General features: G+C 35.4%; 1 protein-coding gene and 1 long non-coding RNA gene across 2 annotated transcripts; both read right to left on the reverse strand.

Moving 5' to 3' along the window:
* Window positions 1–10,376: 10,376 nt before the first annotated feature.
* Window positions 10,377–14,664, reverse strand: LOC149408891 (uncharacterized). The gene is made up of 2 exons (XR_016305352.1): window positions 14,477–14,664; window positions 10,377–10,561 (listed from the first exon to the last, which is right to left on the reverse strand). It is a non-coding gene; the product is annotated as an uncharacterized LOC149408891 (long non-coding RNA).
* Window positions 14,665–16,206: 1,542 nt separating this feature from the next.
* LOC149408892 (secretory phospholipase A2 receptor-like) lies at window positions 16,207–25,013 on the reverse strand. Its single transcript, XM_089650337.1, has 8 exons — window positions 24,899–25,013; window positions 24,269–24,523; window positions 23,426–23,611; window positions 21,786–22,043; window positions 20,447–20,656; window positions 19,880–20,137; window positions 18,020–18,241; window positions 16,207–17,082 (listed from the first exon to the last, which is right to left on the reverse strand). The coding sequence occupies exons 1-8, from the start codon at window positions 24,951–24,953 to the stop codon at window positions 16,949–16,951; spliced, it is 1,578 nt and encodes a 525-aa protein (XP_089506463.1). The 5' UTR covers window positions 24,954–25,013; the 3' UTR covers window positions 16,207–16,948.
* Between the last annotated feature and the right edge of the window lie 2,200 nt (window positions 25,014–27,213).

Here is a 27,213-nt window from a genome sequence, read left to right on the forward strand (position 1 = left end):
TCAATAAATCAATCTGACAGTATACAGGCATCTCGCATTATAATATCACCATTAAGTTTTTAAAAGTAAAATCTGCTTTTGAATGAATAGACATTTTTACATGGGAGCGCAAATTACTCGCCACGTTATGAACAAATTTGCGAAGTCCAAATTCGGCAAAAAAAAATTTCTTCTATTTTCAGAGTCGAATATTTTTTTTACGTATTTAGTTAAGACACTTTTATAAGTGTTCATAATTTACTTCCCAGTAACAACGATGCGCACACTTGAGAATCGCTACATTCGACCAATGTTGGCTCGATGTGATAGTATATGTTTCTACAACTGATTCATATTATACGACGTGAATAAGCTTAAAATGATGCTTACATATGGAATGTAATATGACAATAATTGGGTTTATTCTCTTTTTCACATCTATGTTTACAAGTTTTCATATCACAAGCCACTATTTTGCCTTGTTATTTCATAAAATGCCTCGACCATAGCTCGACGCTAATTCGAACAAGAATGATGACGTCACATTCTCAAGATTCACGGGAAGCCATATGCGAGCCCAGCCGGCTCCAATGGAACCGGTATGGGGAGTGGGGAATAATACGCTTTTAATCACTTAGGGCAGGTCTACTAATATTCATATGTCTATGGTGTATTTAGTTTTTGAATGTGGCATGTGTAATAGTCGATTTGATTGTGTTTCATACTGGACAGTAGAAATAAAGGTTTTCTAGACATGAAGAAATTAAACACCAAGCAATTTATGTGATTATTACATATTTATTATTTATAATATACTAAATTAATAAAATTTGGAATTGCATAACGTAACATAATTTTGGTCCACCAAGCAGGTATTTATAGGGCAACATATTGTTCTCATGGAAAAACTCAACCAGAGTAGCAGAATATCTGGAAAGAAACAAAAAAAATATTTGGTTAATTATCTTAATTCGACATTATTGTTTCTCATTATATGTATTTCCGACATAAGCAAAAAGGCAGCTAAGAATTCACATTCTTAATCTTAATTTAATTGTTGAGAATGTGTTAATATTACCACTTTTATCATAAGCATGGTACTACAATAATACTTAAATAATGACCATTAATAGTCATTATTTGGACTCGTGTACATAATTATATTAAAATAAAAATCAATCCCATTTAAGTAGTAACATCTTTTGGACAACTCCGTATTTACCATAAATAATAAAACCCCAGGGTTAAATACATTATATTTAAAAAAAGCGTATTAAAAACGGTAGTTGTAGGTAAATGTTTACCAGATAATTTACTTAGGTACCATTGTTTTCTTATTTAAATGCTGAAAAAAAGATTAAGAAAAACATGGTTTTTATCTTTCAAAACATGGTTTGGTAAACTTGTTGAATTCCTCTGCATGCAAAGGCTCTTTAAAAAAAACAACACTTCAACTTAAATATCTAATGGAGACAACTAGACAAGTCGGGGGTTTACGTAAACATGCACAAAATAGGTTTTGTGTTTAGTTTGGATTATTTAAAAAAATTATGCGTATTTCCTAACCTCCAAACTTAACTTTGAGAAAAAATTGAACTTTAATGGTTCTTTTACCATCTCCCACCACATAATTAGTTATTTCTTGTGGAAATTAAGGTGAAACCAAGTGATATTTAATAATATTTTGGAGACTAAGCGTGCAGCGGAATTCGACTAGTAAGTGATAATAACTAGGCTTGTGTTTAATTTAAGCCACCGTAATAAATAAACCCACGTACAATGTAACTTTAGAACGGTGTACCCGAAACCCTAAGTTTGTCTGCGATTAAACAATGACGTAGATTTAATAACAAATATCATATAAAATCTAGCAGAAGGTATTTTACGCACATGGTTATTATATGAATTCCGATCTGGACAGTCTTCTAGAATAGGATCCGAGGCAGGCTAGAATCCCAGTAGCGCTGATGAACACTCCGAGACAAAGCGCAAGGAAGTCTCCGAAGTCAAATCCCTGCGACGCTTCGGCCATTCCGACTCCAAACATCGAAATTATGAAAAGCACGACGAGAAACATCTTCGAACTGCGCTGTGGTCAAATGTATTTTCTAAGTTGTTTGTGCGGATTTGAGTCGCTCTGTCGGATGTTCGTTTATTATTATTTTGTTTGTCACTATTCTGACGAAACTGCTCAGAACTGTCAGATGTCAAATCGTACGATCATAGCATAAATATACCACTCTCTAGATCGATATCTTCCGGCTTTTTGTATACAACAGAATTATACAGTACTTAACCACAGATATACAAGCAGTACCTACCGTGCGGAACAGAGCAGTAGACAAGGTAGAGGAAACTCAAGGCCATTTAAAAAAAGATGCGAACATAGACAACATAATTTCTCTCAGCCTACTCTATTCATTCACTAGCCCAAAAAAACTATTATAAAAATAAAAATGTCCTTGAAGCAGAAAAATGTCGAAATGTTTTCCAAGGGCAAGGTTCATCTGACTAAGAAAATAAACTTTTACAGTGCATTTCCTTAAGATGAAACTTGTTAATCTGAGAAGAAGAAACCCAAAATGGCCAAAATGACAAGAAATTTGCAAAAACACTGAAGAAAATTTCCAAAACATGATTGTCCGACAGTACGACGAAAAATTCCGACATTTTTCAGCCTCATGAACTCATGGTTACATATGTTTAAAAATCTTTAATTTCACCAAAACAATAAAATAATACAGGATAACACTAATCAATAACATGAATAAGTTTATCGATATAATAAATAACATTTATACGTTGTGGAGGAAGACATATGTCAAGTATGAAGCATTGTTCAAAAGACCGAACGAATAACCTAAAACTGTTAATTCACTTTAAACTTGAACTTACGTAGGTAGGTTGAATATAATATGTTTGTAACTCGCTGACACTATACTGGCTTATATTGTATTTTTATCACGAACAACTTTAACACGCAATATTTTCGACGGAAATGATAGTATTTTGGCAGCAAATGACAACCCGCGTGTATAAATAAACCACTCTCATTTTGTTTGAATGATTTGAAACTGTCAAACGGCAAAATTCCGTCATCTCTTTCTGTTACACGAGTCATTATGGTAGAGAGTAGTGGTGGGTCAAAAAACGACAAACACGTTTGCACAACATGTTTGGAGTAAAAAAATGCCCAAACTGTTATTTATAATCCGCACAAACAGTTTGTCCGTTTTGTCGACTCTTCTAACTTTTATCAAGAAAGCACGAGAATGAATGAAAAAGAACTATTCCAAACGAATAACATTATATTACTCTCTCGCACTAACGTCGTATTAATATGTAAGAGTGAGATAGGTCTGTTGCAGGCGAAAAACAGTACCTGTTTTTTCCGGGAAAAAACACTATCTTAACGTTTCACACTTAAGGCCCATTACGGGTAAAGAGCGAGAAGGCAATCCACAACAGGTAAGGGCTGTTTTCTGTAAGGCACCCTGTTTAGCTGTTTTTTCCAGGAAAAAACACTATCTTAACGTTTCGCACTTAACACCCATTACGGGCAAAGAGTGAGAAGGCAATCCTGTTATTTTTAAAACGGGTTGAAATTGAAATCACATAAATATGGGGCTGTTTTCCGTTTTCCATTCAGTTGTTTATTATTACAAAACGAGAACGAGAGTAACGAGAAAAACGAACAGACCTCACCAAACGGCTCGTATACTCAGTATACTGAGTGTTGATAGTGTAAAGTTGTTTATTTTCTGAACGACGAATTCTTTGTTTTGTGAATATAACTTAATTTTAATGATACCTAGCTATCTCGCCCCTATAGATAGCAGGGTTTTATTACTTTTATTGTTATGGACTGTAACTTACAGTTACGCTACTAACCCATTACTAATTCACACAAATTACCTCAAAAACGGCTCGTTTTTTTTCAACAGTTTGGGCAAACAGTTGACATTTTACAAATAACAGTTCGTTTTCGTTTTTTAAAAAGAACAAAAACGCCCACCACTAGTAGAGAGCTAGAGATCAAACCAATCCTTCTGTTCTCACCAATGAGATCTGAGCTTTTAGCCATATTATTCGTTTTCTATAAGAATTTTGAGGTGGGCGTGGCGGTTTCAAATGAGTTTCAAGGCCAAAGCTTAGTTAAATGCCCCTGGATCATAGACAATACATTATAGACCATAAATCATAAATAAACCACTCTCTAGATCGATATCTTCGGGCTTTTTGTATGGCCCCATTTTGTCACCCCCTTAACCACAGACGACCACAGATAAAACGGTCGTTTGGTCCAGACAGGTAAATATATGGTGGACCATAAAGAAATCTCAAGGCCATTTAAAAAAAGAGCAAACATAGACAATATACCTGCACTCAGCTAACATCGTTCATTCACTAGCCCAAAAAAATTATATTTTAAAAATAAAAATAGTGGAATGCAGGAAAAGGAAAATATAAAAAAAACCCACAGCTATGCACACATCAAAATATTTTTTATTTTCAAAAAGACAATGGACGGTAATACAAAACAGGGTCAGTACAACCGATGTATTGAGCATTGATTTATCATTGAAGTAGAAGATATTACTAATATATCTAAACAAAACATGAAACAGAACAAGACACAGAAAAATTAAAAGTAACAGTCTCAACTAGGAATCGAACCCAGGATTTCTGTCTTACTGCAACAACTTAATAGGATTTAATTTGATCTTGCACAAAAATACAAGAATATATACACAAAATATAATGTGTTGAAAGATATGTCAAGTAATAAAAAAAAGAATTAGAGGCAGGTCCGACCCTGTGCGGGGGCAATTGGAGCAGTCCGCTTCAGGCGCTGAATTTCAAAGGGTGATAATACCTAAACTAACGTAAGATTATCTTTCATAAAAACCACGCTACGCATACATGCAAAGCATCAAAATATAATTGATTAAAGTGATCGCCTATCTACTACCTAGGGCCTAGGCATCTACTGGTTTTATTTATTTATTTATTTATTTACGGACAAATAGTCCATTAACAACATATTAATTACACGAATAAGTTTTATAAACAGAGATGACAGTGAAAGGAGAGCATATATAAATGAGGAGCGAAGACAATAACAATGACAATAATAATATAAAAGTAAGAATGGGAGATAATAATAAGTCAAAGCATGAAGATGGTTCAAAGGGCATTAGAAATTAGACATTGCGTATTGACTGTCGAAAGTCATTTAGGCATATACCACAAAATTCAATGCTTTGACTTGACAGTGAGTTGACAAGTCTCGACATTCTGGACAAAGGAGAATGGTATCCATAATTGGTAGAATGTTGATTGACGAACAGCAATTCATTATTTCGGAGTCTACGGGAAGGGATGTTGAATTGGATAAGTTGCAACAAAGTTGGTTTTGACAAGGAGCGCTAAAATTTTACTTGCGCCATGCACCATTTGGCTCAGGGCCGGCCCTGACTAAACGAACAACATTAGTAACGCCTTTTGACTTTTACGTGGTATAATTTAAATAATACATAAACCATAATAACAACAAAAGATATTATAAAATAGAAGTTAAGAACATATAATCAATATTTCTATTTTGGATACTGACAATTCGTGGTGGAATCCGTTATCCCTAAATAGTATAAAATAAAGTGACATTCGCGTCTGTCTGTTTGTGCGCTTAGTTCTTCTTAACTATGCAACTGATTTCGATAAGGTTTTCACCATTATTAAGAGAATTTATTCCGGAAGGTTTAGATAAATAACACATGCATTGACACATATTGATAAAAAGCAGAGAAAAGTCGATATAAAGATTATTTTTGGCCGCTTGCATTGCTAACGCTGGCGAGACCTTATGAGAATATCAAAATAATGTACTACGGAATTGTATACCTTAAAAAGACCTACATAAAAGTTTGTTATATATATATACAAATGTTATACATATCGCAGCTGCCGTCTGGTCCCCAAAATCTCCAAGTGCGTCTTCCGTTTCCTGGGAGAAAGGGCTGCCGTCGGACAAATGCAGCTCAAAATGCCCTTCGTCTTACCTAGACAAAGACAAAATTTGAGGCCAATGATTACACTATTCTAGTATTGTACACAAAGATATTAGAAGAACGAGATGTGCTATGAGCAGTTCGTACTGAGTGGAATTGTTTTGCCGAGTGTCGCCGGTTTTGTTCACCAATACTACTGCACACCTTCGCTTGCGCTAAGGTATCCGCACTAATACATAGAACAGATTTCTGTGCGTACACGTCCCGATACCGTTCAAAGTACCCTAATTAGGTAGTACTCCGGCTACGGTCCGGCGGCCAACATAGCATATCTCGTTCTTCTAATATCTTTGATTGTACACCTATTTAATAAATTTCATTGATAAAATTAATTAAAAATATTTTGAGAAAAAGGGGACATTTATGGTGATGGATTTTCACTGTCGAACTTTCTTATATGGGAAAAAATCGTGTTTTATGCAAAAAGAAGGAGTTAGCGCAACACGGCATAACACCCCAAAAACAAATAACAAAAAAAAAAAAAAAAGTGTTTTATGCAGTTTCTGCAGAATTTGTAGGGACCGAAAACAAAACTTCTTGAGCGAGTTTCACTGTAGTATAAATTAGGTGTATACCTTCAGAATATTCCTTCAAATCAGGATTCTACACTGTTGAAGCGTACTGCAGGTGACTTACATATTATAAATATTAGTTAAAGAATAACAAATTTAAGTGTTAATTATTATTGCCACAACACTAGAAGTTATTCAAGTTCTCCTGCAAGGGTTTCATATAATTTCCACAGCTTTGTCGTCAGCAAACATCATTGAAAATACTGGTTAAATCTGAATAAGGTACTTACATGATGTAATTCTGGAGAGGTTTAAATGACCTTGTTTGATGTAATCGTGGCTTTGTTTAGCAGTTTTAGCATCCTAATACGTGGTATAAGATCGCGTCGGAATACGGATAGGTCTGAAAAGGAAAATTAATCAAATTATTAGCCAATGAAGAACATTCAGTAATCAGGAACATTGTATCAAAGAACGAGAGGTTAGTACCTGTATTTAACAACGGGATCGAGTATCGAGTCCTTCTTTCAATTGGTGGAGATAGACCGGGTATTTTATGATGATTGGAAGATTAAGCGTTGGCAACGCATTATTTTTTAATCCCAAAAGTACCTATGCTTTCAATCGCGAAATGACACTTACAAACAAACTTATTTCTTGCTGCTTCTTGCTAGCACTGGATTATCGAATCCGTCTGAGCAACCTTTAATACAACACGGCATTAATTTATCACCTTGAAGAATTTTAGCACTCAACATTATTTTTGATGGGTTAGACGATTTTCGAAAATTCAAAATATTTACGCTAAAAACTTCAACTGACTTCAAACTTTCGAAATGGGGAGTCGCTATATGCACAGTGACTAGTCGACAGGGGGCGTGGCCAACATATCCGAACATACCCGAAGTGAAGTGTTTCGGCGCTTTATTTGAAATTGGTTCTCCGCTCAGATTTTTTTTGTGACGTCACGGCCGAGCATTTCCGAATATTGCCGAGCAGCTGATAGCTAATTTTCATCTTTAGTTTCATACAATTCTTGCACCGTGATTTCATTTGGTTAGATTACATTACTATATGGCCAATATCATAAAGTCGATTCCAAAGCCTCAATAAAGACTGTTTGGTATGGCAACCACTTTCTAATTCCTGCAAATATAATTAATTTTGGACAGTAAAAGACTTGAGGTAGGCCCTATGTTCAACTTTTGTACAGATTCGTACTAGGCCTATAATATATACTCAAAGTATCTAATCTTTTTACATTACAAAACAGTACACCTATGGGAAAGTAAAACTAGCATTATTTGGAGTCTATGTGAAAATTTGGATGCCATATAGTATGTTGAAGGATAAATGAGCAATGAAGGAAGTTGGGCAATTCATTGATTCATATACTTAGAAAAATTTAGCATTATAGACCAAAAACAATATGGCTTTCAAAAGAAAAAAAGCACAGAGAATTTATTACAGGATTTTTCAAATGATATTAATAATGAATTAAACCATAAAAGACATGTTTTAGTACTATTTATAGATAACTCCAAAGCGTTTGATACAATTGACCCACAGAAATTATTGAAAATCTTAAAAGCAATTGGAATTAGAGGTAACCTACTTAATTTGTTTAAAAATTATTTATTTAATACACATATCTGTGTAAAAATATTAGAAAAAATGAGCTGGAGGAAAAAAATCTATGCTGTAGTCCCGCAGGGGTCGATTTTGGGTCCAACCCTTTATATTATATTTGTATCAATAATGAAAAAAATATTTAAATATGTAAGACACTTTGTATATGCTGACGACACTGCTCTTATCATATCCGATGAACAATTATCCATTGCGATTAAATATATGCAACATGACTTTACGTCCCTGATAAAATGGTCACATGACGCAGGTCTAATCATTAATACCAAGAAAACTAAATTGATGCACATACGGTCTCCACATGCTTCATTTCAGATCATGACTAAAATAATTTCACATAACTTTATATGTATTCATCAAAACATTTGACAGCCCTGTATGTGTGAAAGTATTGAACTGGTAAATGAATACGTTTATTTGGGGGTGACTGTTGATTGTCATTTCAAATGGGATACACAAATAAACAAAACTTGCAAGCGGCTGAGAGCGATAGTGGGTAGGATATACAAACTGAAATGTTTCGTTCCGGTGAATATTTAAAAAAATTATTTACCTATCACTCGCAGAATCAACTTTACGGTATGGTTTAACTACTTGGGGTCACTCTTGTAAAACTAATTTAAACCACCTGCAATCAGTACAAAACTCTATGGTTAAGTTATTAGCTCAAAAACATATTTTTTCACAGAGACGAAACATATCATTGTTGTATCGGAATTTAACAATATTACCGGTGCAGGCCTTATTATGGCACAAAGTATTGATTCAACATATATCTGAGTCTGATTATAAAAAGAAAGTGGAACATGAATATAATACAAGGTTTACAAAGAATGAAGGAATGCTTGTTCCAAAATATAATAATAAATACGGACGGCGAACCCTAGAATTTAACGTGCCAAAAATGCTTAACATGTTACCCATTAATATAAAAAATTGCGATTCTACAAATAGATTGAGATATATGCTGAAACAATGGTTACTAAATAGAGATAGTTTATATTAATTTGGGTGTGTTAATTGTATAGTTATAGTAATAATAGTATGTGTGTATGTATGTAATTGATCATTAACATCCTGTTGACAAACTGCTTAAGGCTGGCCGCATACATACGTTTTTCGTATTCGATTTCCGAATTCGTTTTCCGTATTCGGACATCCGAATGCACGGAATCAGTAGAAAATACATTAACTGCCGCACACGTTCGTTTTAGTTCAAACGGAAAATTTGTTCGAACGGAACAAATTCCTTACGCACGTTCCGAATGCGAGCCGGCGCGTTCGGAGAAACCGAATGGAAAGAAACCTAATGACGTCATGTGGAACGCAGCTATTGCATACAGTTTGTTTGTGCTGACGCAAACGTACGGAAATTTCCGTTCGTAATACAGTGTTGCCAACGGATCTTGACCTAATATCGCCGTTTCTCATACATAAGGTAGCGTAAAGTAGCCGAATTTGCTGTTAGGTGGGACATGTTTAAAATTGATGTTTTTACGTGAAAATAAAAGTTTCGTGGGGGGGGGGGGGTGGCTAGAGAATTTCAAGAAAATATAAAATTTGTCCCCAGAAAAATAAATGGGGGGGGGGGGGGTGGCTAGAGAATTTCGGGACATGTTTAAAATTGATGTTTTCGTTTTTGAAGTAGCTTAATTGGCGACCAGTCACCTTTTAGATTTTTTCCGGCGCCGATTCTCGCTCTGAGTAGCCTAAATGGCGATATATCGCCCTTGTTGGCAACACTGGTACTGACGTTTATACATTCCGAATGAAGAAAAACGAACGTTTGCGCTAGTCTGACGGAATTCCGAATACGGAAAATGAATTCGGAAATCGAATACGGAAAACGTATGTATGCGGCCAGCCTTATTGCAGTTTAACGGGATTGTAACTTGAAGACCAATAAAAAAATAATAATAACAGTTAATAGTAATACATACTGTTAGTTATTATTATGATTTTTAATTTTTTTTATTTATATTGTCCTGATGATGTAAATGAAAACTAGTTACGAAACTAGGCGGTAAAATACAATATAAATATTCGATAATATGTATTTATTATTATACTATGCGAGGAAAATTGGTCAAATGTGAAATAGCAAGCTGGTATAGAAATAAGAAAATAGTTTTATTGTTGATTTATTTATTTGATTCCAACATTATCAATAACTTAGGGTAGTATTTTTCTCACAGATAAATACAATTTCGTAATCACATGTAACACTAAATAGCTGGAAGAGTCCAAGCTTGGCGCCCGATTTTTGTCGGAGGGCCCCGCAGGGATAACCAGTAGGGGAGGGTTCATCGGGGAGCCAGTCGCTGTAGCCCGCCTCCGAGAGAGTTTTACCTGCAAAAAACAATCATAAAAATCCTACAGAAAATACTACGAGATGCGAATAACGCATGTCCTTTAAAAGAGTGCTTTCATGGTAATCCGACATTAAAAATAATATAACTCTATACGCATCATGACTTGGTCTATTTCAACATATCACTCTCCATACACTACCATTGGTAATGTATGGCGAGCGATACGCTGAAATAGGCCAAGCCACGAAAATATAGCGCGCTTATAGCGTGGTCTGTCACATGCTTAATCCTGTTGCGAGATATGTAGGTTTTAGGCTAAATACGGAGGCAGCGCAACATGGCACAATACCCCCAAAATAAATCATGATTATGTTTATGTAGTTGTTATTATTTGTAAGTTTTAAACTAGATGTCACCCGAGCTAATACGATTTTTTAAAAAGAAATTTTTAGTATTTCAGAGCAATGGAACATATTTTTTAAAGTTATTATTTAAAGTGAACAAGTTTTAAAAAAAAAGCTAAATTCCTCAAAAGAACTAAGAATCTAACATATATATTTTAAAGCTAGATTTAGAGTTGAGTTGGCAACACTGGTGGTAATTGACTATTTACCGATACATTGCATAAAACCATTCAACATAATCTCTACTTAATCTATAACATTTATTTATTGATGCGTTATTTGTAACTGTTCAAGATTTGTATTTGTAAAAGAAATAAACCTATGTTAATTGGCTCATTTGAAACACTCCCCGGTTACCAAAGCAGGCCCATTACTTCATTTATATTCGTCTAATGTCCACGTTTACTAATATTTTTCTAGCACATTAACAATAATGATGAACGTTTGTTCCGGAATTTATCAATCGAAAATAGTTGTTTTTCTCCAGCATTATTGACAATAATTATGAACGTTGATTTGGCATAATACAGGGTGTTAGGGGGTATAGTGCACTAACTTTGGGAGGTGATTCTGCATGATAGTAAAAGTAAAAAAATTATTTCGTAAAATGTGTAAAAAATACTTTTTCTCGTTGGGGGTGTACCGGACAGCAGATGGGTGAACCTAATAATTAATTAATAATTAAGAAAATGAATATTCTGATATCACACATTTTACGATGAAGAATCCTTTGAGGCTTATCTCGCACGATGAGTCATCTTGCTAAGAATTTAAAGCACCGTACACGTGTCATATCGCCAGTTCAAGGATGAATTACTCGCACGACAAACCGTGGGACCTTAGTATATGTTTAGATTTCAGAATAATTGCTCCACATTAACACGTGTAGAAATTGTTGAATTCGAACCACGTGTCATATCGCCAGTTCAAGGATGAATTACTCGCACGACAAACCGTGGGACCTTAGTATATGTTTAGATTTAAGAATAATTGCTCCACATTAACACGGGTAGAAATTATTGAATTTAAACCCAATAAATACGCCAAAAACTGGCTCAACCAGTCAGTTGTCCGACGACTTTCGCAAGTTGTGTTTGTATTCAAATCCTTACCCAAGGTACCCCCAGAGGAAACCGGCATTTACAGTCAATGTCACTGGCGTAGGTGTCCAGTACATTTATGGTCCTTCGAGCCGGATCTTCCTCAGAAATCAGGAAACATGACACCGTCACTGCGCTCCTGGAAAGGCGCCGAAGCACCTGCTTCCAGGAGAGGATTAGTGCCGGCACCCGAAGACAGCGGCAACTCACGATCTACTTGGGAAACAGTTAGAGCACTACGGGAGGAGAATTGGCGCTTACAACGCCAATTAGAAGAGCTTTCGCGCTTACAACACCAACTAGAAGAAGATGGGCGCCCTCAGCCTCCACAAGATGAGGAGACTGCACGGCATTTGGATGCACTGATTGCAGATTTCCAGGGTGGCCGGATGTCAACCCTCACAATATTGGCTGAGGATAACTTGCAGACTTCGTTCTCACCTCAGCAGATTACGCCAGATGGATTCACGGCTGTGATGGACATTCCACAGTTATCGTCGACTTCTGAGCAGATCCTTCATAAAAATGAAGAAAATGAAAATGCACAGAGTGCAACTGGTGGTGAGAAGACCACCCTCACATTACTGCCTGAGGATATACCGGAAACACCGTTCTCGCCTCAGGATCCGCCAAAGGATTCCACAGCTGTGATAGAAAAGCCACAGCTAACGTTAACCTTTGTGCGGCCGCTTCATAAAAATGAGGAATATTTGGAAAGAACACTGTCGCTAAGGAATGTAAGCAAAAAAGAAACGACTCACAACGGAAGGGGTCGAAAACCAGCCACATAATATGGCGCTGATGGAAAGTAAAATAAATTATGCTGCACTATCATCTGGAGGCGTATGGTGCCCCGGAAACACAATTCACGAGGACGATTCAAGATTTGTAAAAATAGTAAAATCTGTGAAAATTGTGAAATCTTTAAAAAATGTGAAATTTATAAATCTGCCTAGTGATACTTATCAGCAAATTAATCCATGTGAAATCGGAACACTAGCGGTACAAAAAGTACCACAAATAATATTAATCGAACGAGATAATGGTGATAACTTTGTTACTCAAGAAACAAGTGAAGAAAATGTTTATGTTAAGCCTATAACGGCGCCCGAAGACACAAACCATGAAGAAATAAACAATAATAACGAGATTGCGTACGCGGCAGTTGTGCTTGAAGGAATCTTCCAATATAAACAATGGAGAAAGTCAACTTGGTTCTTAGATACCGGACAAAGAATCGCCATTGCAGCGTAATTGAAATAAAGATTGGAATAAATAATAAGGAACCAGATAAGGTTCAGATAAACCCAATAAGAAGAGACAGTAATAACAATAACACTGATTCACGAACTTGAACTACAAACGAAAGATTTGTTTATTATAAACAAATACCACACATGTAAACACTTGACATGTGGATCATATTACTCGCCAATGTGTTAGAGGGCCCGAAGGCCGCCCGTTACTTAACAAGAGATGTTCATTCATTCTTCTGAAATATATGAGCTGATTAGTGATTACTTACTGATATCTTCATGCCGTGAAAAGATACGGATTTTTAATTGACATTTAACACAACATAACAGTACCTCTCAACGACAGAAATTTCAAAGAATATCTACACTTAGAAGAAACCAACACACCTTCCGTAAAAACCAACGTGTTCAACCCCTTAAGAAGAAACCTTGCTGTCCGAGGAAATTATCTGGTGAAAAAATACTTTTTCACGTTGGGGGTGTACCGGACAGCAGATGGGTGTACCTAATAATTAATTAATAATTAAGAAAATGAATATTCTGATATCACACATTTTACGATGAAGAATCCTTTGAGGCTTATCTTGCACGATGAGTCATCTTGCTAAGAATTTAAAGCACCGTACACGTGTCATATCGCCAGTTCAAGGATGAATTACTCGCACGACAAACCGTGGGACCTCAGTATATGTTTAGATTTAAGAATAATTACTCCACATTAACACGTGTAGAAATTGTTGAATTCGAACTCAATAAATACGCAAACAACTGGCTCAACCAGTCAGTTGTCCGACGACTTTCGCAAGTTGTGTTTCTTTTCAAATCCTTACCCAAGGTACCCCCAGAGGAAACCGGCATTTACAGTCAATGTCACTGGCGTAGGTGTCCAGTACAGTTGGAAAGGTGAAAAACTTGAATTTTTGTACGGAAAAAGAAGTATTCTTCTACGGAAGAAAACATTGGAATTTCCAAAAAGTTATTCATCTTTTTTTACTTACATCATCATCTAGAATCACGTCATGAAGTTAGCGCACTTTACCCTCGGACACCATGTACATCTGGAGATATTTATTTTTTGCAAAAACAATCAAACGAATATAATTAAAGTACCTACTGTAATGTATTAAAACGCATAAGAAAGTTAATACTTTCACAATGAGTACATATAGAGATATTACACTGTTGTTTTTACCATCGATTGTTCTAAATTCTCCTTTTGTCACTAAGTTAGTAACGCCCACATGGAAAAAGTCCTTAATGGTGTCTGTCGTTGTATTAGCATGCTCTAGGAACATATCCGCGGAGAGTTGGACTTCTTCAACACTGTTCAGAACAATGAGGTGAGCTTGTTCAGCTTCACACACTTTCAACGCGTTGTTCCAGCTGGAGATGTTGGTTAGGGTGGATCGCCATTGTATGGAATTTTTTATTTTTTATAAATTAGTTTTCGCGGGGTGCGGAATGGATGCTCTAGGTACATACAATTAAGCATACAAAATATCAATTTAAAATTTTGATAGCAAGTACTGCCCCAAAGCAGTTGAATTATTTAAAATCTGGTAAAAAATTGTCCCTTTATAAAACAGTTTTGTGTCAATATTAATACTTTAATTTTTACTTTTACATTTCATAATGAATAAAAATTGCCGCGCATTATTTAATAATATTAAAAAAATGTGATAATATTTATTTTCCCGCGAAAATTTGACAAATTGCCGAGTCCACTTTCTCGCGCCTCGCTCGCGTACCGCGCATCTTTAGATCAACCGTCCATATCTCGCAGTACAGTTTCAAGTTTTACTAACGTTGATCTTCCAACTGACCAACATTACTTTGCTTCATCTACTCCTTCTTCTTATGTTATTCTTATGTTATAAATCCAACAGACAGTGGACTATCTGTTGTATCCAGAACATTGGATCGATACAGTATTTCTGATCAGGCAGGTGCTGCCATCGTCTGCGCTACATTGCGAGATATTGGATTAGTGACAACAGATAATCTAACAAACGTGATCGATCGTAATAAGATTCGACGTGCTCATGCCAAAACTAGGACCACACTGACTGCCATCAACCAGCCCCATTTTGATTTGTGCATTTGCATATCGTTTGACGGTCAAAGGATAAAACATTAATCATGGAGGACGGACGCAGAAAAGTTGTGATAGAAGAACATATCAGTCTTTTGAAAGAACCTAGCTCACAATACATTGGCCACATGGGCGTTAAAATAATAGCTCACAAATTGTTTGCATATTTTGTGGCAAAATCGATTGATTTAGCGTGCATCGTGGCTATCGGATGTGACGGAACAACAGTTAATACTGGAACTAAGTCTGGCATTATTCGACTTGTTGAAGGAAAGCTCCATCGTCCACTTCAGTGGTTGGTCTGTCAGTTACATGCTAATGAGTTAAGTTTGAGACACCTTTTCAAATACCTTGATGGAACGACAACAGGTCCTAGAAGCTTTAGCGGCCAACTAGGAAAGTTACTCAAGAACTGTGAACATCTTCCTGTGATAGAATTTCAAGCAATATAATGCAACTTACCTATGAACCTTACTTATGAAATTACAAAATCCCGTGACGACCTTAGCACAGACCAGCTTTATTTATTGGAAATGTGCCTAGCAATCGCCGAAGGACAATGTAATGAAAACTTAACGAAAATAAACCCGGGTAAAATCTGTCATTCGCGTTGGTTAACAACAGCTAATACTATTCTCTGACTTTACACATCAACCAAGAATCCGACAGAAATCAGGTGATATTGACTGAATTTGTGCTAAAAGTGTATGCTCCGACGTGGTTTAAAATAAAAACACAGCCTTCGAGACAACCAAGAGCAGACTTCAACAGGCGAGACACCTCCACAAAACCATAAAATTGTCTCATTACCGTCCAGAGAATTTGAAAAAGGTGGTAGATCCCGTAATTCAACGCAACGGGTATTTTGGCCAAGCGAAAATATACTTATTAGTATGTTAAACGACGAACGAAGACAGATTAGAGATTTGGCTCTCAGACGGATTCTAAGTATCCGAAAACTTACGTTGGGGTTCTCTCCAATAAGAGTATTTGCTACCTACTTTTAATTTCAACGCAGAAGACTATATTGACTTGATCTACTGGGAAAAAACATCAGAAGCACCTCTTACAAAACTGATATCTAGCGAGACAATAATTGATGCCATTGCAGACCACGAAATTATCGAATCCAACATTTTGTGTAGGTTCCGATTGATGCCCTGTCACACGCAAGCCACGGAAAGATGCATCAAAGTGGTAACGGCATCATGTTCTGCTGTTTGCGGCCCTGAAAGACGTGAAGGGTGGATACAAAACAAGCTAGAATCTTGTCGTATAATGTCAGTATTGAATTCGAAGAAGGACTATAAAATACAATAACTTTTATGATTTTTGACTATATTTTTTAACAGTGTTTGTGATTTTTTGTGTAGCAATGGTACTTTTATTGTTTCTTGATTAGTAGATAATATTATTAGTAAATGAAAAGTTAATTTTTTTTTATATTTTAACTACTTTTATTGAGCAAAAATTAAACCCTTCTTTTTCTAGTTTCACGCTATTTTTTAAAAATTAGAATTGACTTGGGGCAGTACTTGCACTCAAAATATCTTAATGCTGTCATAATGACTTTTAAAGGTATCCCCATAGAGCATCCATTCCACACCCCGCTGCTAAGAGAAACATAAAAACAAAAAATCGATCCACCCTAATGTTGGTGTGCAGTTTGTAGCAGCTCTCTGGCATAGACGGATAGTGTTTATATCCTGTAACAGATAATAGACATCTGCAATTTAAACTTTAAATTTTTAACTGACCGATAGTGATGGGAAATTAGGAGTTATTTGGTATTAACAAGGAACCTGCCTCCGTTGGAGATACTTGCAGCTTTTGGGAGTAAATGGCTTCTTGGACGACCTCCATGGCCGAGGGGTAAGGCACTTGAATAGCAATTCGAAATTCGCGGGTTCAAATCCCTGCGTGCGCAAGTAAGTTTTGTCTTATTTGATGAATTTGTGTTATTTCACAATTTATTTATTAAAAATAATATACAGTATACGTGCGGCACGTTCCAGAGTGAAAGGTACTCTCAGTATCGCCTTGGTGTAAGAACAACATTCAGAATTGAAACGTTACTTGAAATGGCTTTAGCCGTGTTTGGTGACCATATCTGAATAGCCAGGTACTCCCCCACCTTTCTCTTCCCCATCTCCTTCCCATCGTTAATTCCTTCAACCTCACAACATAGCCCAGTCGGGGATGTCATAGTCTCACTGGGAGCATAGCAGGAGCGTCACCACTTTCCCAACGACGGTATAAGGTAACTGAGTGTTTACCTCCTACGTCTTCATTTGATAAGATTTTTTCTAATGGAACGAAGTTACATTAAATTATTATGAGCGACTCTAGACCCTCCAGTGTCCCTGGAAACAGTTCACATAACAGTTCGGAGCATTTAAAATTAAAAAGTGTATAGCTGTTTGGATGTGAAGAGTGCGAAGAAACGCCGAATGGTCTTTGGTGTGAATATTCCGATTAGTCTGTATCTGAGGTACCACGTTGTGGAACAAGGAGACGTCGACAAACACCCTCGGTAAAGCGACAGAGCTAGAGTATAAAGAACAAGGTGAAACATGGGAGGTTACGTAATGGGACATGATAAATGATGTGCTTTGATAATATCAAATGGAAGTTTATTCATACCATTGCCTGAACATGATTTGATAGCGCAGATGTCCTTCTTCGGATTTGATATGTACTGCTCGCAAATGAAAAATAGTTCCAAAGACACACATGGTACAACGTTCAGCTGGAAGGACCCGCGCGAGGTGTCATTGTGCTGCAAGAGCGCCCCGCATTGATCCGTTCCGTTGGAGGGACTCCCGGGGGCCCAGTCGTTGTAGCCTGCATCCAGGAGAGTCCTTCCTAAAAAATACAGATGTCAACACTTTTAAAATCGATAAAAACGATGGTTTGACCGAGCATTGAACCTTCCTCGCCGGGGACTGGAGTCAAAAACGCTGACGCCAAATTCTAATTTTATAGTACCTACATTTATTTTATATAATAACTGCTGTTAATTTCATTTATTACTTATTTAATAATTGCGTCATTACTTTGTAACATCATTTTAATTTGAATTAAATAAATACATTTGTTTACACTATTTAATCAAAAAGCATTGCCATCTTTCGAAAGCTAGTTTCTTTGTCAGAATTTTTTAAAAATATAATGTCATACAATGTTAGAGAAATAAAGAATTGAAACGCTTAGGGGGGTGATTACTAGTAGGTAAGGTAAACATTCCAGAGTAACCGATTATTAAAGACAAAACAGTTAAATTATAATTACTGAATGGGTTATATTCGATTTAATCACAGTGTAGTGGTTGCAGGTGGGTAGTGTAAACAACGAGATGTGGTTGCAGGTGGGTAGTGTAAACAACGAGATATCTGGTCTGAACAAATTCTGAATATATAAAATGAAAAATACACTTTGTAAAACACCACTTTTATTTTGAATTAATATTAACAGCCAACCAGGTTTCGCTTAGCTCAAGCTTCATCAGGGCTTATTATATCAACTAAAGTTATTTTCATACAGACACATATATATAGAAGAAAATGAAACAATGAGTGAAAGAGATAGAAATAAAATACACAAGTGAAAGAGATTGAGGTGAGGTGAGGTGTTTAAATAATAATGCTTTTTCAGAATTCGCGAATCATCTACTATAAACTAACCATTCATTGGATAAAACCTCTGGGACTACAATATTACATAAAAATGGTATTGGAATTGGGTTAAACAATTTAGAAGCCCTCGAAATTAAAAAAGCCGTCAATAATAAATCAAATATAATCAACAATCAAATCAATTTAACTAATAGTCCAATATTTAATTTATTCCGTTAACCTCTGATAAAACTGTTTCCTCCCTTCCCCCTCCCTTCCTACTCATCCTGTAATCAGTATACATCCTTTCTCGTTCTAGCACTAATAAGGTGTCTGCTCTTTTATTTCTATCTCTTTCACTTGTGTATTTTATTTATATCTCTTTCACTCATTGTTTTATTTTCTTCTATATATATATGTGTCTGTATGAAAATAACTTTAATTGATATAATAAGCCCTGACGAAGCTTGAGCTAAGCGAAACCTGGTTGGCTGTTAATATTAATTCAAAATAAAAGTGGTGTTTTACAAAGTGTATTTTTCATTTGATATATAATGTCACATCACAAAGTGTTTGCTTCCTTCGATAAAATTCTGAATACACTATTTAACGAAATTAGTTTTCATTGTGGAGAATACCAAGTAAACCTTTATGTGCCTAAAAATATATCTGCTTTTCATTTTGGATATTGTGTAGTATCAAGTCTATTTTAAATTAAGTAAAATATCAAGTATCAAAGATGTGTCAAAAAATTTAAAAAAAAATTATAAAAAAGTTTTAATATTATTTTCATTCAGGGGGGGTTCATCACTACACAAGCAAGGGTTTCTTTAAAATGGTTTACCTGTACATTCACTTATAAAATACCAAAGAATAGTGTTGCCCTCACCATCGATTGTCCTGTATTCCTTTGTTAACCAATTATTGACAGCCACCATAAAACCGTCTGTATAAAAGTCACACATCTGTGATTTAGCACGGGTATATTTCGTAAATATGTCTACGCCAAGTTTGGCTTTCTCAGCGCTGTCCAGTATAACAAGGTGGGCTTGTTCAGCTGCACACACTCTAAATGCGTTGATCCAGGATTTAGCTGTGGTATGAAGTTTAAAGCAGATCTTTGGCATCGCTGGATAATTTTTATATCCTGCAAAGAAAAGTAAAAATAAACGGTAGTATAACAACGCAGTGTTGCAATAAGTAAATTTTCTCAATTATCGTTAAAAAAAACTTTTTCACACTCAACCATATTGTCTTCTTTGGAGAGGAAGGAAAATCCTTGAATATCATTAAATAAAACATTGTTGTATTATATTTTAAATGAATAGATTGCTTGAGTTTTAGTGACATGTTATAAAGTGAGTATTGCTTCTTTAGAAAGTTGTATGTAAAATGTAACTGCATTTTTTTTGCGATTTATCCTGAAATTGAGTTGGTTCTATAATGTTATGCTTACCTGCAGGACAAATATAAACTGGATTGATGAGACCTTTCTTATCGTGTGAAATGTTCCTCTCGCACATGAACAAGAGCCGTGTCTCACAGGATTTTTCGTTCAGCTTTCTACCCAAGCCTACCATCAGAGTGCCACAGTGTTCTTCGTTATTGATGTTGTCGGGCTGCCCGACCTGCCATTCGCTGTAGCCCGCTTTCTCTAGCTTCTGTCCTACAATATGAACAAGATACTTGAAACACAAACAGAGGTTAAATAACTGTCATTTCAATTCATAGTTGCTTCCCTATGGATTTCAATTGCATGGCGTTCTGAATGGACTCCAAGAATCTTGAGTCCGGAAAAAATTAAATGGGTACAGCCAATCTTCGGAAGGGGCAAAAACTGCCGCAATTTAGTTCCAATTCCTCAATAATCTCGAAGCCTGTGGATCTATGAAATCCCCAACTGAAGTAAGTGACCAGTGCGAATGGAGTGGAAAGCTAGTTATAACTGCCAGAAAGACACACAAAAGCGTCGCAGGTACAAATTTTTCTTGAAGGGATGGAATATTAATTAACACGTTCACAAAGACGGTTCGGAAAGTCAGTATCCCAACAATATTTAGACGTGAACCCTTTATCAGTTTCTTAAATGGAAATATTTAATATTTTTTAAAACGGAAACCTTTAAAACATGTCAGCTTAGCCCGGTAGTGGCCGAGTGGACAGATTCGTTGGGCTCCCACACAGGCGTCGCGTGTTCAATCCAATGCTAGCTAACTCCTTCATTATTGCGCAAGCAATATTTTTTGCTTACATAAAAACGTGATTTTTTTTCCAATTCCCATGTCCTCAATGTATATCATTTTTGGCACCTAACCGGGGCCCCCTCCAAGGTTAGGGCTCTACACAACCATTGATACATTATTTCCCGAGTACCGTGTCTTCATAGCATCCCCAAAGATATTACACCTATTTGCTGTACGGGCCTCCTACATTGAGTATTTATTTGTTATCTTAAGGGCTTTATATTGGGTAAGTACTGCGATTGCTCGGGCCCTGGACGGCTTGTACCGGGCTGATTTTCCGGAAAGAACTGTTGCCTTCCAATGGATGAGCAATGAGCATCATAGACATTCAAATTATTTATATCTATGGGGAGCTTGTAAAAATGTGATCTTACGTGATTTAATGCTGAATCAGCAACACTGTAATAAAAATAAAAACGCCCACATCCAGAAGGCTCAAGAAATAATGAGAAATAATCATGACAGATAATAACCGATAATAATAAACGAAATAATGTAAACATGGGCTAGAAAAAAAATAATAAGGTTTAATAAGTAAACTTCGAAACATACCGTGGATTGTTTCATATTGTCCTGGAAGAATCAAGTCATGAAACCCAAGCCAAATATGACTCCTGTCAAAGTTGGTATCCAGTGAGCTTCCGGCATATTCATTAAACGCGTCCAAGCAGTGTTGAGCCTCCTCCGCACTGTTGAGGACCACGAGATGACCTTGTTCGGCCGAACAGACTTCAAAGGCATCGTACCACGACTTTGGCGTACGATGGAATTTGAAACAACGATCGTCCATTGCATGAAATTTTTTATATTCTGGAAAAAAAATTAAACATCGTGTTAGTTATATTGAATAGATTATGTTATTCATGAAAAGTTCTTACATAATATTAAATTCCCGTGGAATACAAGGAAAACAAATTGTTCTGTTGAGTGCGATGGTTCTAATCGGTTCATCTCGGTTAATCTCTCTATCGTTGTGTCCGTGTATCCGATTGAGGCGAAGCTTAATGCTAAATCACTATTTTGATAAATCTTTATAACGCTATGCAGATTTTTTAACAATATTAGTTCTGAGAAAAGAACGCAACAAATTCGTACTACAAGAATTGGCTCTGGTCTGAACTTTATGGCAATTCACCCTAAATCCTCATTTGGGCAGAGACATTATTTGTACCAGGCTCCACTTCTATTTAATAGCCTTCCAGATCACACTAAATCGTCAAATTCCTTGTGTGCATTTAAAAAGAAAGTTAAATTATTTCTGCCATCCGAGGGTTTCCAACATATTCTTTCATCTTTGTCCTTTTAAATTGTGGCATAATATTTTGAATAAGTTAATTTTTTCATCCTTTTCTTTTTAATGTAAATTTTTTTCTCTCTTTCTTTCTTTTCTGTTTTTAAAAAAATAATAGTTTGTTACATTTTTATTGCAATCAAATATCATGGTCACCCTACATGTTTACAGCATTATATTGTAATGAATAGGCTGATAGGTACCATGTAGGTATCCAATTCGCAGAAACGTCAATGTAACAATATTGTTATCTTAATATTTGTTTTATTTTTATTTTTTTACTATTTGCACTATTTAAAATCTCTTATAATATTTGTACTATTTTTTTAATATTTTGTAAAATTATTAACATCAACACAGGCTTGTCCTAGTGAGGTTAAAAATTATAACTTTAAAAAAAAGATACAATGTAAAGAAATGATAAATAAATAAATTGGTGTACATTATGAATACCAAAAAATATGCTTTAGATAAATTGAAGGTTTTCCTAACGTTTAGCTTGAGAAGAATACAAATAAAATAGTAAATTACCCAATAAAAAAATATAAATGTAAACTACCAAAAGATATTTTTTTTCAATAGAAATGTGCGAACGCGTAAAGGAAACAACTTTAAAAAAATACAGTATTATAGCTAAAATTATCTGTGACAGTTTCACTTGATTAACTTTTTTGCTTTCTTATAAAATTATTTACAAAATAAATAAAAACCAGTTTTGTGCTTGAAATCGAACGTTTCTAGACTCCGTTTGTCAAGCGATTTTAATGCCTATTACCTACCTACAAAATAAGGTATACCGAGAATATACACATTTTTGGCTTGTAGCTTCCTCTTAAAACTAGAAGTGGTGTTCTAGTACCTGTTCAGTAACAAATAACATTAGTGGAGTTGTTTTCCATACCCGTATCGTAGGTTCCACAATCCACATTAGCTGTCAGAGTGCTGAGGGATTTCTTACAGATAAACAGGCTGGCCGCCTCACAGGGCCCGTCGGCGTATTGTCCGTTTCGCAGCATTCGCACACAGTCGCGTCCATCGCCCGGGTTGGGCTCTGGATGGTTCAAGTATAACTCTGATGTTGGAATGCCTACAAAGAGTTGACAACGCAAATAGTCAGTAATTAAATGTCTTCTACTATTTCATTTGAATGGGTGAAATCAATTATTATTACAAAAATAAAAATAAATATTATACATTTTTCGCATTTTTAAAAACCCTTTTAAAAGTTCGAATTTGCGAGCGCTGAGAATTTTTTTTTCAGAATTTCTATCTTTTTCATTCATCCGCTTTGATCTAAATACGTAGGCATTTCATAATTATTTTCATTTTTTAAAGTCCTGTTTAAAAATTTTAATTATAGAAAAAAAATTTAATATAGGATGATAATATTTGCTTTTCTTAACTTTTTCATGTTGTTATTAAAAAAATATATATTATTCTTAACGTAATACGCCAAATACTTTCTACACTAACCGTGTGTGTCATCATCAAGACAGGCAATATAAATAAATAATTATAAAAAACAGTATTTTGAAACATTTCTAAAAGAATAAAATGAACTGGCGTGTTCAGTACTGACGAAAACATTAAATAAGCTTTACGAAAATAACAATATTAGACGTGTGCCAACCTCCATTTGCTGATCTAAGATATCCAACTTGAGAAGAAGATATTTTAGAGGAACTCAATAAAAGTGGCTACATGTATATGCTAAACTTTAGACTTTTAAAACATGGTTACATACCATTGATTGCCACGTAGTTCTGTTGTTGGAATAAGTCATGTACCCCAATCCACACATTGCTGGTGGTGCTGGCCATGTAGATTAGCAGGGCGCGAATCTCGTCCTCAGATGTTGGCACCACGAGCTCAGCGCTTTCCAAGGAACACATGGACACCGCCTCTCTCCAGCCCAGCGCCGCTTTGTGTTCTTTGTAGAACGATTTAAATTCGGTGGAGTAGAAATAGTCATCTCTGAAAAATGGTTCAGCCTGCTCCGCTGATGCGACCATAATAAAACACGATGTTGAAAATATCTTTTGGAAACAGTGAAATTATACGAGGCTTGTTTAAAAATAATCAATGGGTACTTAGTGCTGCCAGATGGCAATGAAAATCGTAACCAAGTAGTTGCCAGTGGAAACGACCAGCGGCAAACTGTAGAAAAGGGAGTAACTGACTGCGTGATAGTCGATTGGAGCAGGACGAATGTCTGGAGGCCCGGAAAAAATGACAGCAGACCAAAAATCAATGAATAATATTTACGAAGGAGTTCAAACTCCGTCCTTAAATGTAGCCCACTGATGATGGTTAAAAAATATTTTTCAGCTTCTCTCGCATGACAAGAATGTAGAAATGTTTAATGGTTACTTACCATCTATACAAGATATGCGTAGAATTCCCAGCAGAAACAATGCACTTCGAAACATGCTGCAATATACTTGTGCGGTTGTGTTTTGCCAACTAGGACAAGTCAGCGACACGGTCAGATAACGGTGCAAATGAGAATGATTTATTTCTGGAAAGACCACCATTATTTATACAAAATTTTGTGATAAACTTTAACCCATGGCGTGCTGTACACAATTTGTGTTATATTTTTATCATAAATTAAAAAAAATAACTTTGTTTGAAAGCCACTTTTTTGGGTAAGTATACTAAAATATCATAAAATATAAACCGGTTACGGTTGAACCTGAACCTTCCTTGAGGCTATATACATTTTATATACTTAATGGAGTTATTTTCAAAACAGGTATTTTCTAAATAAATTGTAATTACAATTATATTGAAACACAAATAACTTTGTTTACATCACTTTAATATATATAACCTCTACATGTTTCATGAAAAATGTTCACCTCATCAGGAGCAAGTATATACTTTATAAACATAAGTATATAAATTAAGTTATTTGGGTTTTAATATAATAAAAAAGACATCACAAAGTGATAAGCTTTTAAAATAAATTTTTGAAAAATTGAAATTATAAATTGATCCCTGCTTTTGATATTTCAAAACTTACTAATGTGGTGGGCCACGGGGTCACACATTTTTAAAAATCACTTAATCTGTTCTTTATATATATATTTATACATACAGTGTCCGGAAATAGTGAATTTAAATGAAATTTATAGTCGATTAAGAAAGAAAATAAACATTCTGTTATGTTTTCTTTATTCATACGAATTTTATCTGAATTATTTTTTTTTGTCTGAACGGTATTTCGTCGAAGAGTAATGACGGATTGTTTCGTCGAAGAGTAAGGATTGGTTGTTTCGGAGAAGAGTAAGGACGGGTTGTTTTGGAGAAGAGTAAGGACGGGTTGTTTCGGAGAAGAGTAAGGACGGGTTGTTTTGGAGAAGAGTAAGGACGGGTTGTTTCGGAGAAGGGTAAGGACGGGTTGTTTCGGAGAAGAGTAAGACTCTCGACAATATTAAAAGTCGAATCCGAAGATCCCGGCTTCGCACTTTAAATATTATGTTATTAATTCGTGTTTTTTTCAAAATTAATTAATTCTATTATATTTGTAGCATAGAGTGGAAGAAAGTAATCTCGGTAACTCCCGGTGTAACTTGAAATGGCTGAAGCCTTCACATCTGATGTTAAATAAGGGGAAGATATTTGCTCTCCATTTCTAATTTATAAAATCTGTGTAAAAACCGGGCAACGCCGGGGAGTTCGAAATAAAGCCAATAGTCACGGAAAAAAGTTTATATTTATGAGTCTAATTTAAATATGAAAGAAAATAACGTTGTAACCGCTGTGATAATCATTATGACCATATCAGCTAATTCACAGAACAGAAGGAAGTAAAATTAAAATAATATATTATAAATGATATCTTTCATTGACATCCGTCACCCGCCCACACACACAGGTCCGAATCGCAACTTCGGCCAGATACGATTGTGGAAAAGAAAACATAACATATTTATTTACGCGGCGAGTTCAAGTACTTATCTTGAAAAACATCCTGCCACACTTTTTCCAGTGTATTGGAGGATGTAAATTATTATCATTTCCTTTCTAAACAATTACATTCTAGCTACCCGTGAACAATAATGGATTTTCTGAATTCTCTACAAATCATTTTCAATTTTGAGAATGACAATAAAAATCATTTTCAGTTAAAAACATTACATAACATATTATTGGTTGGTATTTTACCGGTTGTCTGAATTCTCTAAACAAACACTTCCAATTTTGGTAGGTACTTTACCGGTTGTCTGAATTCTCTAAACAAACACTTCCAATTTTGGTAGGTACTTTACCGATTGTCTGAATTCTCCAAACAAACACTTCCAATTTTGGTAGGTACTTTACCGGTTGTCTGAATTCTCTAAACAAACACTTCCAATTTTGGTAGGTACTTTACCGATTGTCTGAATTCTCCAAACAAACACTTCCAATTTTGGTAGGTACTTTACCGATTGTCTGAATTCTCAAATTTTGTAAATGATCATGCTTAAATTCAAAGTAAAAGTTGACTAAACTAGAGATACAGATGCTGTTTTTTTAGCACCTAGAGATATTTTTTGGAGATTATTCGGAAATAAATAACCTTTTATCGTGTAAAAAGCATATAGTTTCTTGAATAGCCCACATGCTTAGCATGATAGACTACAAAACCTAAAAAACAGCAAAATAACGCAAATCAATCAAATTAATCGAAGAAAATAAACTTGC

This window comes from Hesperophylax consimilis, unplaced genomic scaffold (genome assembly GCF_061612785.1).
Source record: "Hesperophylax consimilis isolate HC1 unplaced genomic scaffold, BYU_Hcon_1.0 scaffold_45, whole genome shotgun sequence".
Taxonomy (NCBI): domain Eukaryota; kingdom Metazoa; phylum Arthropoda; class Insecta; order Trichoptera; family Limnephilidae; genus Hesperophylax; species Hesperophylax consimilis.